Genomic DNA, 19,204 nt, shown 5'->3' on the forward strand with positions numbered 1-19,204 from the left:
TTTATAGTGTTTATTTTTTAAAAACTAGGCCTAACCAATACTATGGGTTTTTCGTTATGGAGCAGGTGATATGGTCTTATTAAATCAAGTCTATCTACAAGATTTGGAATGGGTTTGGCTATAGTGACTTGTTACAACAGCAAACTGTTGGTTAGTTACAAGTGCACATAGTGCTATTCCCCAGAGAGAAAAATGGTGTTTGAGGATTTAAAACAAACCTTGAAAGAATATTTCCAGTTGAATGATAATGGGGAAGTGTCACCATCAATCCTCTGGGAAGGGTTCAAAGCAGTTTTAAGGGGGAAAATACAAAATATCATCCAGTTTAAAAATATAAGTCAGGAAAAACAAAGAGAGCTAGAGGGTAAGATCAAAAGATTAGAAATTAAACATAAAAGAACAGCCAACAACAGCATCCTGCTTGAATTGAAAAAGACCAGACATACCCTGGATGAGCTATTAACACATAAAGCAGAAGGAGCTGTATGCTTTGCCAGTCAGAGTGATGATTTAAAATTGCTGACTAACATATTGGCAAAGAGAATGCAGACAAATATTTCATAATTGATTAAACCGGACCAAACAGGCTTTATACCTCACAGACAAGGGGCCAACAATATTAGGAGAACATTAAATATAATATCATGTGCGAGAAAGAATCCTCAACCTCAATCTATTTTGCTCAGTCTAGATGCCCAAAAAGCATTTGACAGGGTGATATCGCACTTCCTATACCATACATTGGCAATAATGGACTTCCATTCTACTTTCATTGACCGGCTAAAAGTTATATACAGAGAACCAAAGTCATTTATCAGGGTCAATGGCTGTTGTTGAAAATTCTTTGACCTCAAAAGAGGAGTTAGGCAGGGTGACTGTCTCAGTCCTAATATAAAAGGAATAGTAGATGGAGGTGGTATAGAGCATAAAATTTCACTTTTTGCAGATGATATATTAACATATTTAAGCAAATCGGACTCTTCCATTCCTGCCTTGCAGGAGTATGACAAAATATCAGGGTATTTAACCAATGAGTTGAAATCCATAGCTATGACGGTATCAGGTTAACAACCAAGAGAATTGGAGGGAAGGATCAAATTTCATTGGACCATGAAAATGTTTACATATCTTGGCATTATTGTTACTCCTCTCCCTTCACAACTATTCAAAGCCAATTATGGGAAGCTGATTACTGATAACTGTTCCTACTTCTACATTTAAAATGTTAGATAAAATGATGGCAAAACAAAAGTAAGAATTAAATATAGCAAATTACTTTGTCCAAAAGAAAAAGGAGGATTAAACCTACCCAATTTGAAAAATTATGATTGGGCAGCCCAACTTACAAACAAAAGACAAGGATAGGGTTGGACTGGAACAAAAATCATGTCCAAAAGTACGTTTGGAATCACTCCCATTCTTGAATCTATGGCAGGATAAAAAGTCTGACAATAAAGCTAGCTAAAACGCAAAACTAATGTAATCTCAGATCTCAGATGGAGAAGCGGCGAACAAACAGCGCCAGCGTCCTCTCACATTCCATTTCTTAAAATATACTTCCTTTGTGCTGATTCTACATTAATTTGGTGATTTAGTGATTAATTTGGTCATTCTACATTTAATTATCTATGACTACAAGCTTCAGTCTTAAAGGATAAGGCTGGTGTTTTTTAATGCATTGCTTACTGTCAACAAATCCTATGAAAATAACAAAATCAACAATGCGTTTGCTCTACTCTCGTTACTTTCTGACATCCCACGTACCGTTTTTAGCCGTCAACCCAGAAGTCATTGGCTCCAACTGTAAGCTAAAAACCTTGAAATACAGCTCACAAAGACATAGTTTCAATTTTAAAAATTGCTGTTATCACGAAAAGTCAGGCTGTTGTAGTTATTACCAAATCAAATTTAAATGGGAACAAATTCTTCATTACGCCGGGGACTATTTTCGGTGCTACGGAGCTACTTTCCTGAGATCGCAGACGTCTTTACAGCCGGCTTATTAAGTTGTTTGAGGAAAACGTTGGCTGGCCCGGTGCATCGCGATGATGAAATATGCTGCCCAGAGCAACGGCATGGCTCTTTGACGTGTTTTTAATCGTTTTTTTAATACAATGGAGTTCTATGGCTGCTGGGACATGGCTTCATTGGGCACCGGCTACATGGACGAGACTTGTTGGCAAAACAAAATCATTGCTGATTTTGTCATTTTCATAGGATTTGTTGACCGTAAGCAATGCATTAAAAAACACCAGCCTTATCTTTTAAGAAAAAAAAGAGCAAAAGAGCAGCAAATTGCATGATTAATTAGTTAATTCTTTTATTTTATATATATATATATATATATATATATATATATATATATATATATATATATATATATATATGTATATATATAATATTTATTTATTTATATATATATATATATATATATATAAATATAAGTATAATATTTATTTATTTATATATATATATATATATATACATATATATATAAATATAAGTATAATATACTAAGTATAATATACTAATAATATACTGTATAATATAAATACATGCAGGCAAATTATGATTAGTAGTAGCAGCAGTACCTCAGGGTGTATACTATCTCTAAAGTTGACATCGCTGTCCAACTTTCAAAAGTACGTTTGGAATCACTCCCATTCTTGACTCAAATAGCCTGGAAAAAACTCAAAATAAAAAATTGCTGGATCACGGCAACTCTAATATGGACTACAGTACGGAAAAAACGTACAAAATAACAATAATTCTATTTTAGTTTGGTACTATTTTTCTGAACTACGCATCTTCAAAATAGTCCGCTATGGCTGTGGGTGCATGTAAACACTAATCAGGTAGCAGGCAGTGGGGTATATCATGCATTAATGCACTGCAATGTAAGGAAATATTAGATCTTCATAAATACTTAGACCCACAATTCAGACCCATCAGATATGCTACATCTTTTACATGATGCTATAACAAGCATGGGGCCCTTCTAATGCATATATTCAATCATAATCCACAATACTTTCTAATAAAAGAATATAGAAAAAGAAGAAAAATAATTGAAAAACGTTTAGATATAAAACGTGAAAAATATTAACTTCCATCACAAATCTGGACTTGATATTTTACAATAACAATTACTCCTTGTCATATAGTCAACAATGTCCTGACCACAATAACAAATATAAATATTTAGCTCACACATTTATTAGTATACAATCATTATCAACGGGAAGTCAAAGAGAAGGTTGAAGGTCAAACTCTACATTTAGACCCCATGGAGTTAATGTTTTTAAGTGGAAGATCCAAAATGCCAACCACCATAAAACAAAGAAGAAGAAAAAGAAGAAAAATTAGACAGTGGTAGTGCAAGTGCTTTAACTAGCTAGCTAATGTTAGGCCATTTATCATAATTAGATTTGATACATTTTTTATAGTATGCTTTGTTCCTGCGCTGTGAAGACATGCACAAATAAAGCATTGACTAGGACTGCGGTGATGTTTCACCAACTTCCACACAGGGATCCGGAACGGCTAAAACCATGGCTAGCAAAAATGTCCCCCTGAATGATGCAGAGTTGTAGTTTGGCAAAAAGTAGAAAATAAGTTGCCTCATGTTTCTTGATTGGGAAAGGCCAAAAGGAGGTGCCATTCATTGGTATCCAAGATATTGTGTGTGGCATAAAACATTGTGGTGCCCCCCTTAGGCCAATCAGTGCAATTTTAAAACTGGCGCAACACAGCAATGAGATCATTGCATCTCAATCATTCCACTCAAGTTTCGTCAAAATGTAATCAGCGGTGTCCAAGATATTGTGCTTGACGTACAGACAACTAAACAAACATTGCAATTTTGAAAATGCAGAAAGAGAGCAACGAGACACATCATTTCCCTATGTTGCGTGAAAATATGATCAGCCACGTCCAAGATTTTGTGCATGACAGAGACAAACCGATCCATACTCCTTTCATCATGGGGGATGATTAAATGGGGAATGGCACATGATGGACCACATTTTTTATGAGCTGACCAATCACAACGAAGCAAATGCAGGGTTTTACAACTTATAACAACAAGCAGAATGAGAATGGAGCAAGTAGCTGTCGAAAAGTTGACAGCTGTTGCTCTGTGTTGTGGTAATTTGTGTGACAGTTGGACCTCAGCATCATTTGCTGATTTTAGAAGTTAATGCATCTAGTCATTATGGAAACAAAATGCGGGTCGCGTGTCCCACTTTTTATCAGCACAAAATGTAGTTGAGGCGACACTTATACTACTAAAGAAAAAAGCGGAACAGTGTGAACAGGCCCTTCCAGTTTAGGAGTCTTACCTGTGGCATGGGAAGGAGCGATCCCCAGCCCACAGAGTGACGTCAGTGAACATACACTGTTTCCTCAGTGTGTTCAGGTGGGTCAGGACACTGTCTGGATGCGAAGGCTTGTGGAACAGTGAGATGTTCATGGACCCCGTACTGGTGCGGGATTTGCGATTCTCATGAACACTCACCGACATGGCGGCTTCGTTTGGCACCTCCAGGGAATCACTTGGAACAATCTCTCCGACTAGCCAATGACAACACACAGATGAGGAGAGGAGGAAGAGGTGGAAAATTATTATAAATCACATTGTCGTATCAGCAGTGCTTATATATGTAATATGCTAAAAACGATGTTTGCTAGTGTTACTGTACTCTCCATAGAAGAGATGAAGGCAGCTGATCAATTAGGGAGCCAGACAGCTGAGATCACATTCATATAATCATCATCATTAATTAGCCTAATAAACTGATCATTGACATTGCGGGATGGTACACAATCTATACGTTTCAAAAGCGACCTGTATGGTTTGATTTGCAATGAAGCAGAGTCTCATGATTTTTAATGTGTAAGATTATTTGTGATGGCTGCCTATACTGTGCTCCAGGACGTAATACCTATGGGGATTTGTGCTAGCATGGCTAAAACAAATATACCAGATGTGGCTAATAAGCAAGCCTCCTGCTTTGTTGTATCCCAACTAGGGATGCAAATTTGAATCAATTTCCTTAATCAATCGCCAGTCACGTTATCTTTATGTAAAAAAACAGCTTTTGACTTTGAAAATACAAAATACAAAATGTGTTTCCACCTTTCTTTAGGCCTACTCAAGTTAATCAACCAAGCAAGATTCAAAAGATAAACCTTAATAATTCTGCAGAACTTAGCTATAGGCCTAATTAGAGGACGTAAACACTAAACATGAGGCCAAACATGCAGAATAAACATACAGTTTTCTATTAACAGCTGTCTAACAGCTGAGGCCTATAGTAATTTGAAAAATAAAATCCTGACTCTGGACAACAGACTTTTGTGTTTCCCACGGGTTGAAAATGTACTTTGTTTAGGGTTAATTAGTTGTCTTTACCTTGTGTCCAATGGAACCCAACTGGTGATCAGCTGAGCAGTGTTAGAATTCTCTGAATAAAAAGTATGAGGTTACTCTTTACAAATACCGTTACTAACACATGCGAGTTTGGAGAAAATTGTGGAATTTTAATTATTTTCACTTCCGTTTTCACAACAGGAGACTGTCAGATTGAGCACAATGCAACAGACACAGAACAACAGACATGACGTGATGTGCACATTAGGCACATTACAGAGCCATTTAGATCAATTTCTATACATTGACCAACTTTTGATTTTGTGCTGGCCATGCCGATATTATGGCGCTTCACCACAGTTATGTATTGGAAGCACTGGCACCATAATGTACTCGTTTTTGATTTGAGAATAAGAGCATATCTACATGGTCAGGGATGAGTGCCTGTTGACAGTAAGTCCAGCCGCTGAAACACAGATGTCCCGGGGATGCATACTGTCGCGCCAACTTTGCCAGGCTAGGGAATCTTCCTGCATTCCCTGTCATTGTGCTTGTAGACAGGCTGTGTTTCAACATTGTATTACAATGTTTACAATGAACACTGTCGTCTTTTTGGGTGTAATGCTACTACACTGGACTATGTTTCGCCCACTTGCTTGGCTTTCCTCTTCCTTGTGGTGGTAAATGATTTCAGCAAAAGATTTGAAATAGCACATAGTCTACATTGTTGGTTAATATATGCTTGATCGATCAAATTCTTAACGGTGATGAATCGATCGTTGTTAATTAATCGTCGATCCGTCGATCGTCTTAAAGGAAAATTCCACCCTGTCTTTCAACATCCCCCAGCATCCAGTTGGATTTTACCTGTAGGTGGAGAGAGCAATAATGATAGCAATGGCCATTGTAGCTGCACTGGAAATATTTCAATGTGATGTCAGGTCATCCACGTTTGGCCACTTATCCACGGAAACAAGAAAAATACATCACCAAACAACAAAATGGACCCAGGAATGCAAGGTACATTGCCAATAGCGTTTTTTTAACAGGAATTTCGTCTCCACAATGTGGCAAGTGTGTGGTGTAGAAAGCAAATGAAATTCAAAATAGGTAATCTTTTAAGGTATTCCTTTAAGGATACAGAAAAACAACACTGCTGTCTCAGCAATGTATAGGCTAGCTAATAATACCGACCCCAATATTCCCGAAGTAAGTTTGAAGTTAAAAAAGCCTGAAGACAGAAAAGCTAACTATGTAGTCTAACACCATCACCGCAACACAGATGACAGATAACAATGGGACTGAGCTCTGAAACGAAAATATTAAACAATTAAATATTGGCTAAATATGGCAGTTGCGTCTAAACTAGTCTAAACTAAAATTATGGTGTCTTTCTTGCTGAAGACACCGACTCAGATGTCTTCATACCAAACCTTACCCCCCTCCCTCCAAATGATTACCAAGTAATACCACAATAACACACAAACAAAAATACAACAAAAGGGATTGAGCTCTGAGACCAAATGCTGTCTTGTTACTCCCCTCTGAGAGAGACACTCGAGGCTTTATGATCTGAAGTCTACATCTCAACGGAGAGAAGGATCAAAGACAACACGGAGAAACACTTTCGGCTCTCTCCTCTTCTTTCATCTCAACCCTCTCTCAAACCTCCCATCTCTTTCTTCTTTCCCTCTAGTCTCTTCTCTATTTTCAACTTAATCAAATCCTCTGCTTTCTTCTCTGTTTCTCTCCATTGTCTTTTTTATCAACATCAAGCATGGGATTCTTCTCTTTGTTTTCATCTCTTCATCTTCATTTTCAAATTCTCTTACTCTTCTGATGCTAGGAGCCTAGGTAAGCTGCTGATCATGTTGGGACACATATAGGTCTGCTAATCCTGAATTATTAATCAAAGATGGCTGGAACACATAGAAATAGGCCTGATGAAGATGGGGTCCCAGGACCTTGAAGTCGTCTCAAGAGGTGTCCTCTTTTTTCTGCTAATATGGATTCTGAGTTCTAAACTTTAAAGGAACACTCTGCCGTTTTTCATATCTCTATATATTTGACGTAAGAATAACATTCAATTTAGGGGTGGGAGCGATATGGCCAAAATCTCCTATCGCGGTATACATCATTTTATATCACATACAAATATATATTCAATTAAGAAATGGTCTAATACCCATATAGTAATGCCTGTTTTTGGCTAATCCAGTGAATTAAATACTTGACAAATGAACAGTACTTCATTACATTTGATTATTTTCTATATAACACAAATGTTAAGATCGACAAAAAGCAAAAGATAAGATTAATTAGAACAAATGAATAAGTATGACCTACTGGCAGCTGGCTCACATTAGGAAACAACCAAGTTAAAAACGAAAGACTAAAAGTATAACTAACATTCTTTCTCATTCTCATTCAAATTTAAGCTTCCAAATGAGAACAATATTTTATACAACAGGTGTTACGGGTTGACAGGTGCAAATAAATGCCAGTTTGGTTTCAGTCAGTGCAAAATCAAAATTATAGCATCAAAAATATGCAATTTAAAATATGTACAAAAAGACTTGACTTTTGCTGCAGTATTGGAAATCATGTGGAAATCACGTAAAGCAGTCCTACCCAAAACAACACGTGACATTTTTACCGGCCATAAAACTGCCTAATGCATTATTTCATTAAAATAATTACCCTCAGCTCTTAGTATGCAAATTCATTTTTAGCCTCACTTTAACTTCAACTTTTATTCAAATCTTTTGAATGAAAAATCAACACTATATCAACAGGCATTACTTTGTTGCACTTTTAATTCATAGTAGCCTACTTTTCCAGTGCCACACAGACACACACACACACTCCTGTATTGTTCAGATGCCAGCTCTCGCAGAAATGCCGACCCCCTCCGTCACCGGCAATGCATCTGTAAACTAACAAAGTGTAGCCTAACTAATGCTAGGTGTTTTTTTATTACTAAAAAGACCGACAGACATTGTGTAGAAGTCTGAGTAATCACATTACAAAACAAGTCGATCACTCACTTTTTGTTTGAAGGCTACTTTTAGATTTGATTCGCTCACATCACGATAGGTACAGTGGACAGTGAGGGTCATATTAGTCTCAGCTGGTCTGGTCTAAGCCACATGCACAGCCATTTAAACTTGGCAGTAGTGCCACGTTGCGAGTCTACTACAACCGACCTCATTTTATTTTTCCGCCAAACCCAAAATGTACCCACATTTGGGCTTTGCGGGTGCTAATTTTGGACCCTGCGTGATGTATTGTCATAAAGCAGTCCTTCCCCTGATTTACAACATAACAGGAGTAGCTATGTGTAGCCAGAGATACTAAAGAAATGGCTACCGCGGTAGTAAAAGTAGAAACAAATCTCTACCGGTTGATAAATTTCTACCGTCGCACGGTATCTACTGTCATACTGCCCAGCCCTAATTCAATTAGCTGTCTCAATGCTTTTCTATCTTCCCTGTGTCGCAATCACGCCAACTCCTTTCAACTCCTTTCACCACGAAAAACAAAACTTGTTCACTTTGCTCATCCATTACAGCATTTTGAATAATTTGAAAACGTTTTTTTACAAAGGTTTTGTCAGGTTATTTTTTTCTACATTATTTTTCTGGGCTTTTTCCTTTATTATGATAGTTTTTGCAGTAGAGATAGACAGCAAAGATTAGGAGAGAGGGAGAGAGGGGAATGACATGCACCAAATGTTCTGGGCTGGATTTGAACCCAGGACGCTGCAGTTACATGGTACGCGCCTTAGACCACTAAGGCACCAGGACGCCCCAGGCTTTGTCAATTTTTGACCCAGAAGTGGCTCCACACCTCTGAAAAGTGGTAAAGCTACTCATGCAATTTTCTTTTAACTCCAATGGTCTCCTGTACAGTATTTGCTGTTTAGGGCCTCCATGCTCAACACAACTCACTTTCGTTTTCACAGTGTCAGATTGAGTGCAATGCCACTGGTCTACTGGTCTTTGCATCACGAAACGGCGCACATGATGTGATGCGCAAATTAGGCACTGCGTTAAAAATCGATTTAGGTCAATTTCTATACATTGACCAACTTCCTATTTTGTGGCGGCTGTGCTGATGCGCCACAGATGAGTCTATGTATGGGAAACACTGCCTCACTCAGCATTTCTCTGCGGAGTGGGTGCGACTGTGTACATACCCTTCTCGCATGTGCGGAGCATGTGGCAGCAGAGCAAACAGGGAGGGGAATGGCTGAGGGGACGGTTCTAGTTAGTCAATCGTGGATTCTAGGGATGCCGCGATCGATCGGCCAGCAATCGGAATCGGCCGATATTCAGTATAAATATGAGATCGGAGAATTCCGATAATGCTTTATAGTCGCCAATTGCAAAAACTGATCGATGACGCAAAACACGTGAGCCATGTGCGTTTGTTTACATAATGGTCTGCACTCCTCCGCCGCTCTCGTGGTCAGAGACATAGCCTAACGTCTTTTTTTTTTTTTTTTTATAATTGGGGTGGGGAGTAAGCTATTTGGTGTGATAATCAGAATGTTATATGTATTATAACATTGTAACCTTAAACCTTATGTATCAATCACTGTGATCGATACATATTCATCTCAGTCAGCAGCAGCACAGCGTCTCCTCCTCTCCTCTGGCTCTCGCACGCAGGCAGGTTGATAACCATGGATCCCGTGCGTAATTCTGAACAGATTTCTGTCATTCAAATTTCTCTGTAATCCGCAAAGTCTGATTGTTAATTCCTTGTGTCAATTATGTTTTTATCACCAGTCAATCAAAGGTTACGATTTGACTTACTAAGAAAATTTCGGTTTTAAACCAGGCTCGAGCCTATAAATGCAGCCAATGGGATGGGCCCGTGCCAGGCTCAGACAGAACGTGCACGGGCTCGGGTAGGGTCGGGCTTGTTTTTTTGGGCCCGATCTAAGGTCTGGTCGAGACCCTAACAGCAGAGAGGCAACTGAAAAGTCTCATTTCTCTCCCTCTTAAGAACATTCACTTAGGCTATACAAAAACAAAGACTGAAACGGATATATATCTTCGGAGGGTGTCTCAATTTATTTAACTCGACTCAACAACACAGGCAAGTGGCAACAGTCTGAGTCTTGTGCTTCGGTTATCTCACTAAATCATGTTGCGCTACCTAGAACGCACATGGTTTTGTTTACATAATGATCAAGTAAATATTGAGGTAGAAAAAAAGAAAATGTGGATACTTTTTAACCAGGACTCAATTTGATGATGAAACTGTTAGACCTATAATACTACTATACCAGCTGCTATAACAAAACAAAAAAACTATCAGTATGGCCGATCGGTATCGGTAGATATGGCTCATAGACGATCTGCGATAGGCGGCAAAAAATGTTATCGGGGCATCCCTAGTGGATGTCATCTCTTTATCGGACAGATCACAAAAATAGAAAATTATTAAAATAGGGCTCCAAATCTGTGTGGGAAACACTGCACTAATTTTGTTTTTGTTTGTATTTGTAGGTGAAAACAGACCTGAGGAACAGACTGCAGGGGGACAACCTAGCCGCCTGCATGCAGCTGAGTAGGCAGGGGCCACCCCAGAGTGGCTTTCCATATGACAGCGCTTTAGAGCTCCTCTTCAGCAAGCCAAGAAAAATAGGCTAAATGCTCCCAGACAGGCTGCAAACTTTACCACCTTCTGTAGTTGCAAGTTGAAGTTTCTGTCTGACAGCAGATATATATATTGAATTTCATTTATTTAATGAAATTCAATATACCACAGTGTTTCCTCTAGGATTTTTTTTAGCAGCGGGGGAAAGGGTTTTGTTGTACCTGGGTGGTGCGAGCGCGTAGTACGCTGGCGGTCGGAGTGAATATCAATAGGTAATTAAAAAATATGAAATAAAGTGACACTTGACTGCAAAACAAACTTTAGAACATACTCCACTCTCCTCACTTTCTGCCCTCTCTCCTGCTTCACTCGCCTCCACTACTCCTGCCTGTCTACTTGTCTAATAAGGTTACATTTGAGAATGAGTAACATTAGATAATTCTCTCACATCACAAATATTTGATCACGCAACCAGTAAGAACAATAAAATATTGTAGTAGCCACCACTAACGTTACATATTTTAGAACCAGGAGGCATTTCTTTCCCTTCAAAACTTCGGGGCATAGCTAAGAACCTTGAGCCCCTCCCTAGCTAAAGTAACGTTACCTGACTATCTTCCTCATCGACATCAGGCATCTTTCTCTTCTTGGAGAAATATTTTAACAAACTCATCTGATCAATCAGGAATATTTTAATACATAGCTTATATAAACATCGTTGGCAATTATTTTACCAACGTTTATTGAAGTAAGGCTGCGTTCACACATAGCGTTTTTTCCCCAACTGCCAGCGCCCTTTTCTCATCAAAAGTAATGGGAAGCGGCCGCAAGGCGCACAAAAGGCGGCCGTTCCCGAAAAGCGCTGCAGCCGGCGTTTTTTTCGTCAGAGCGGAGCGCTTTCAAAAGTTGAGAAATGTTCAACTTTTCAGAAAAGCGCCGGGTGACGTGAACCGCTTTTTCCCAGCCGACCAATCGCGATGCAACAACAACTATTGAGAAAGTGAAAGTGCCGGTGGAGAAATTGGACGTTGTAATAAGTGAATTTCCGTTACTGTAACAGCGATCATAAAGGCAGTATGTATTATACTGGACATGTATTGGAAAAATCTGGTAAGCCTTTGCTTGTTGCACAACACTGTTCTGTCTGCTAGAAGAGCTAACCAGCTGGTTAGTGAGCTAGCAGCTGCTCAGCTAACATCAGGTGACGTTGCCGTGATCCGCTTTTTATTTCTCCTCACAAAAAGCGCTCCAGGCAGCGCTTTTTCCACATCAAAAAACGCTATGTGTGAATGCAGCCTTAATCTACCTTTTTCTCTCTTCCCTTTCTTTTTCTCTTCTTTCTCTCTCTCCCTCTCGCCCGGGTGTCGCCACTTCCTGTATCCATCGTTTCAAATTAAAAGCCCTCTGCAGAGTCGTGTAATTGCGACTTCAGGACATTTCATAAAATTCTGAAGCAGCGGCGGCAATAATTTTGCAGTGGCGGGCCGCCGCTGCAAAATGTATATAACGGAAACTCTGTACCAAACTGCTTTCAGCACTTCCCCTGTATTTTTTGAAAAAGTAATGGTTGGGGGCCATTCAGGTTTTGGTTCCGCGTACAACCGTGTTCCCTGTGCTGCTTCAACAGCAGGTTGTGGCACTTGCAGCTGTTGCTATTTCTTATGATTGAGGTTTGAATTTCACATTTTCTCTCGCAGTGGTGGCAATGTTTGTGCTGTGGTGGCCCACCACTGCTAAATGAATACAGAGAAAACACTGGTTCTCAATCTCTAGGCCTATTAGAGCATTCATATCATATTTCTTCATGATATATTCATATGTTTCGCCACAACACTTTCATTGTTCAGGCCTGTAGGCCATTATAGCAGATCAGCAATTGCGCCCCATCCCATTCATTAGACAGGCTATTGGTCAAGAAGAAAATTTAGTGTGTATTGGTTATAGACCTAACATGAAGGAATACCTTGATGTTTCCAATTTCAGTTGGTTCAGTCTTCACATAACATTTATTACGTTGAGCTTTCTACATTTTTTCCTTCGTTCTCCCTAATCATGGCATGTTAGCATACTCATCAATACAAAAGGACACAGCAAGCCATTTAGATGTGCCAAAAATGAAGAAAAATAACCAAAAACCCATTTGGAAATTCAAAATGCCAAGGAAACAGAAAGCCTTACCCTTGTCCGTTTTGTAATAGGCCTGTTACTGTGACAATATTATAGGCCTACTGTGAATCCAGAAATACTGAATTGTACGATGAGACAGTATTTACCCTCCATTCACTCGGCAGTGGTGGCCCCCAATTGCTACAAAAATCTGTGAAAAATAGTTGTGGTACATACAAATTCAACATCAACATCTAAATAAGCGCCATTATCAAGCTGTAAGAGGTACTGGATGTGATACACTGCAAAAAATCCATCTCAAAAAGACGGTTTCTTAAAACAAAGTTAAAAAAAAAATTCCACCAGTGGAATGAGACATTATGTGGACAAAGAAACTTCACCTCTGTTTCAACTGGCATGAGGATGAGCAGATAATGACAGTATTTTTATTTATGGGTAAACTATTCCTTTAAAGGAAAAAATATTTTAAGACTGAATGAGACTAGATGAGTAAATGTAAAGGTGGACATTTTTTGCAGTGTACAGGGAATAGGAGCTGGAGCGAACCTAAAGCACAGCTGCAAGATTAGCTCACATCCACAGCTAGCAGGAACTAGAGGAAACGCAGTGAGATGAGTGTATTGTTACACACCCCGACTGTCCAATGAGTGGATGTAGACTTCAACAAACCGACACGCTACCAGAGATTAGAAGAAACGCTGTTTCAGCAACTTCAACACTGTTTGTGTGTATATGTATGTGTGTGTGTGTGTGTGCATCTGCATTTGCTGACATGCAGTTTTCGGGCCAGAGCAACACCAGGTCAGTCGTGGGGGGTTTAGTGTGTATTTCACAGATCACAATGCAGACTTGACAAGGACCTCAATGTGGTCGGGTTGGATTGTCAATAGATGGCAAAAGATGAGAGGCATGAGCTCACACATTCACACACGTGCACGCACACACGTAAGCACAAACACTTGGAACACATGGAAATGTAGTGAGCAAGATGGGGCACAGCTTATTGTGAATGTGTGTGTATGTGCCTGTGTGTGTGTTTGTGTGTGCACTCAGGGCACACACAAGAAGGGGGTTGGGAGAGACACATAATAGCAAACCATGCAGGGAAGTGAAAGAGGAGGGAGGGAAAAACAGCAGGGTTTCCCATATATTGATCATATTTGGGCAGCCCACCCAGGAAAAGTCATAGACACCCAAATACACTTTGTTTTAGATTTATTTTGGGTACTGTGATGCACTAAGCTGGCATTCAAACCTGGCATTTCTGCTCGATGTAAGACTTAAAGCATAACTCTGGCCTTTTTCAACCTCAACGCTATTTTACCAACATTATTCCCTCATAGTTGGTAGGGGAGGGAATCACCAGAGGCCCCACTATATGATATTATGATAATACTTGAGTCACAATACAATACTATTGTGATTTTGAATGATTTGCGATATGCTGAGTATTGCAATAACATATATTGCGATATATTGTGATTTGTTACCTTTTTTCCACTGCAAATTATGTCCCCAAAGGAAAGCTTTGTCAGAATCAGTTTTATCTAATAAGATTAAGTTTTTAATGCTGATGGTCATATAACTCGCTGTATTTTTTCCACTGTGCTAATTAACTTTATATTGTCTATCCTCACTTTCTCCAGTCTCTGTCTGGCTGGTTGTCTCTCTCACTCTCTCCAAACAGCCCAAATATTTACTAAACATCAAATCTTATTTATTTTTATAATAATTTAATTGCAGACCCGATGTTCATTTGGCAAGTGATATTTCAAAACCAGATATGATGTTCATCATCCCACAGTGATGACGCTGTAGCTTTTAAAATGTATACCCGTGCACACAATCAACAACAACAGTAAAGACATTGGTCAGTTGATCATCGAATATACAGTATATATTTTATGAACATGTTTTGTTATTTTATCTGATGAACTTGGTGTGTCTATGGTTTTACGTTTTATCTTCATTTTGCTTTTATCACCTTTTGTTTTGATTTATTTGTGTGAAGCACTTTGTAACATTTGTTTTGAAAAGTGCTACAGCCTATAAATAAAGTATTAAATGTAGCCTACATTAGAAATGTAGCCTACATTATATGTTGAGGAAGTAACCCATTTGTAATTAGCTGTATATTATATTTCAGTGGTTCTCAACCAAACACTACAGCAGGTGATTTCACTGATTAGCCTAGTCCCTCTTCTCTGGTTGAAGGTGTGTTGATTTTGATTGATTGGAATGAAAACCTGCAGACTCTTGGGTCATGATGGCACATGGTTGAAAACCACTGTTATATTTGCTTTGCAAAACTGCTGAAAACTGCTGACCCTTTGTTGTTGTAAACTGCTAACCTATGGGAAACACTGTATGGGACAGGAAGTGGGACTAGAACCAGAGGTACAATAAAAGGAGGAACAAAGGGAGGGATGGAGGGATTGGTGGGAGACATCCAGGGTCAAAGGGTCATAATTAGGGATGCACCGATTAGGTTTTTGGGGCTGATTACATTACATTACATTACATCATTTAGCAGACGCTTTCGTCCAAAGCGACTCACAATAAGTGCAGGTGATTCTGATTACCGATTCTGTAACAGATGAACTGTAATGATTTGAATTTGTATAAACAACTAAACATCATGTAGGCTACAACTGCACAGCAAGCATAAACAGAACAATTTCAATCTAGCGCTGTGTTTAACAGATTGTTCTTATGGCTGCAGGACATTGCTGGCCTAACCATGTGGAAGTAAATCAAAGTTTTTATCCATACATAGTACATACTAAAGTGAACTTGATACTGCTGGTAGCACATGAAAAAGGTTTTCATAGATGCAGCATAGGCTCTGCCCTCTGTCCAATACATTAAACTGCTCCTAATCTATGAAATTCATAACGCCAGAAATCAATATGTGAGCTGTCTCAAAACACTCCTTTCAGAAAGGACTGAAATGAACTGACCAAGTCTTTGAAACTAAAAACAGCAAGGCCACTTAAAGAACCGATGGGCCCGTTCTCAAGTAAAAAGTGCCTGCATTCAATTACTGATCAAATAGCAGATGAACATAAACAACAGATGTAATAAAAACGATGATCCACTGATCACCGATGACCCATTTAGAATGTCTTTTGGCCAATTATTTGGTGCATACCTAGTCAGAATGGGTTAGAAGGACAAATGTATGAGGGTCAGCCATCTGAAGGAGGAAAGGATAGAGAAATAAAGAGGATATGAGGGGCTTTGTTCCCCCGGCAGGCTAGCTGATGGCAAAAGAGACTGCGGAGGCATGGATGGATGGTTGGAGGTAGGGAGAAAAGACTGGACTAAAGGAATGTTTAAGGGTTTGGTGGCTTCATTCCAGTGGCAGGCTAACTTACGGTGACAGAGACTGCTGACCCAGGCACAGGCACTGACAGTCAGGAGGTGAGGGGGGCTCTGCATCCCTGCACAGCTATAGAGGGCTGATAAATACAGACAACACATATTATATAATAGCAACTAGTAAGGGGGACAGAGGGTTACAGATACTGATGGTGAGGAGATGAGTGGAGCTTTGCATCTCTGTACTGTGCTATAGAACAGTATTTCTCAAACCACTCCTCAAGGCCCACTTGTCCTTTTGCTCCAGCACTGTTCTTGTACACCTGATCCAAATAAGGGCTACACATTTTCATGACACCTTAATTGGATCACATATGCAGCAAGAGTAGAGTTGGAGCAAAACCTTGCAGGACAGGTGGGCCTTCAGGACTAGGTTGAGAAACGCTGCTAGAAGACTGCTACATGAAAAACACAGAGCACTAGCCTATACAGGTACACTGCTTTCACATCATGTTGGTATGTAGTAGACAGCAAAGCAGATATTCATTGTTTGCAATAGAGGAACGATGGTAAACCACCAGCGCTGGTGTAAAATGCTGCCTACTGTGGCTACCAGCCAAACTTGCCAACAAAGGTTGAATTTTCCCATTTTTTGCCTTAAACTGCGGCAAAGACAAACTGGATGTTGAGAAATTTAGCAAAATGGACACACCCACATCCATTTGTTAACCTGTTCTTTAACCCGTTTCCTCTTCCAGCAAAACTGAAGTTGTGAATATGCAAGAGCTTTCTTCCTCTGTCCATTTTGTAGTCCAAGAAAAAGATATACCACCAAAAATGTTGGTTTAGCTGAGCCTGACACTTTCTTTACAATGGCATTATTCCAGTGTATTAACCTGTGTATTAACCTATGGACAGGTACTGCAAGTACACAATATTACTGTGTAGGTAGTTGATCAAAATCTCCCTAATACATAATGCACTTACAACAGTGTAACAAAACAATGTAACTTCAGTTTCATTGTCTTCAAACATAATGTACTAAACTAAACTAAGTACTTACAAAAGTATTCCAGCACCAGACATAAGTAGTGTTGAGTGATGTGCCGTTTCCCACTCTTATCTTCACTGAATTAATGTTATGTTGTGCCTCACTGGGCAATAAATTGATAGATTATAATATATGTTGTGATGTTTGATTATTTGCGAACAAAAGATCAATGCTGGGGTAGGCAACTGTTCTGGTAATATTTAATGAAATTCTCTTTACATCCCGACAGCTATCAATAAATCAAATGCTCTGAGCAAAAACTCCAGTCTCTGTGATTGTCCCAGGTCCGATGAATCTTAACCAATCTAGGAAGCGTCCCTACCTGTGTGTCAATCATGCACGCACATAGCTCAGTCTAGTTCTGACCACCCTGCAAACTGCAGAGAGAAAACAAAGATTTATGGACGTCAAAGACACATTAGCTATGCTTGAAGACATGACTGAGGGAGAGTCGGATGACGAGAGCTTTCAGGGCTTAGCGACGTGTCCTGGTCCTGGGATGAAAAATCCTCAACTGATTCCCCTCAGCGCAAGCCATGGTTGTGCCATCTAGGCTATGTCCAGTGTATCCACTGTGGGCCTCCAGTGCTAGGTTAGTCTCCTGTCCCCTGCACATTCTGATGCATAACACATAACCAAATTGCTGTAATCTGCAATGCTATTTCCTAGCATTAGGCCTATCTGAGAGTTTATTAAGCTCAACATTTGAATGTTCAGAGAATCTGTGTTTACTCAGTATAAGGAGCAATGGGCTGATATATGGACTAAACCAAAATTGCGTATATTTAGGATGATAAAATATGAATATGGTACTGAGAATTATGTTGTATATAATTGATCTAAAAAGCAAAGAGCCTTATGTGCCCAGCTGAGATCTGGTATTTTACCACTTACGGTTGAAACTGGACGGTATGTCAGTCTGGAAGAAGAAAAGCGGATTTGTTCAATGTGCTGTTTGACTGATATAGAAAATGAGTTTCACTTTGTTTTCTATTGCCCTTTTTACTGGGAACTGCACAATACTTTGTTTAGTAAGATAAAAACAGATATTGATTTTGTAAATATGGATGATGCACAAAGATTGAGTTGGCTGTTCGCTTATGAAACATTTAGATTAGCTAGTTACCTGGAGAAAGCCTGGGAGATGAGAAAAAAGCTCTTTATCAAGATAAACTAAGTTTGTAGCAGTTCTTTTCAGTGTATTGTTCATTTGAAACCTATCATTTCAAATATGGTATTTGAAAGAATATAGTAGTACTTTATAAAGTGGTAATTTATTTATTTATTTATTTTTGCTCTTATATGTATCACCGGAAGATGTATGTTTTGTAAAATGGTGGTGTCCTGTAATCCCATGTGGGATGGGCCAGATGTTTGGCATGACAGAAATAAAAATAAACTATTATGAATGAGTGAATCAGATGAATGATGAATCAGATGAATGATGAATCAGATGAATGATGAATCAGATTCATTTTACTTCATTACAATCATCACAATTGATATAATTTAGGCTATATGTGAAATGTTTATAGGTTTTGTGCTTACATTAGGCCTATATGCAGTAACTTTACATTGTGATTTGTGAATTTCAGCATTTCTGAATATTATACCAAGTAAAACTAATGAGGTAATATTAATATATTTCATAAATGGAGAATATAAAATGTTATTTCATCAATTTTGTACAATGTATTTTGGAAAATGACCAATAATTCCCGCAA

General features: G+C 39.0%; 1 protein-coding gene across 1 annotated transcript in view; it reads right to left on the reverse strand.

The window, feature by feature from the left end:
* Window positions 1–19,204, reverse strand: part of enc2 (ectodermal-neural cortex 2) — a 63,428-nt gene that overhangs the window by 34,584 nt on the left and 9,640 nt on the right. Inside the window, exon 2 of the mRNA XM_078283057.1 lies at window positions 4,341–4,572. Coding sequence (XP_078139183.1) covers window positions 4,341–4,522 — 182 coding nt within the window. The 5' untranslated portion in view covers window positions 4,523–4,572. The remainder of the gene's footprint in view (window positions 1–4,340; window positions 4,573–19,204) is intronic.

This window comes from Centroberyx gerrardi, chromosome 4 (genome assembly GCF_048128805.1).
Source record: "Centroberyx gerrardi isolate f3 chromosome 4, fCenGer3.hap1.cur.20231027, whole genome shotgun sequence".
In the NCBI taxonomy this organism is placed as follows: domain Eukaryota; kingdom Metazoa; phylum Chordata; class Actinopteri; order Beryciformes; family Berycidae; genus Centroberyx; species Centroberyx gerrardi.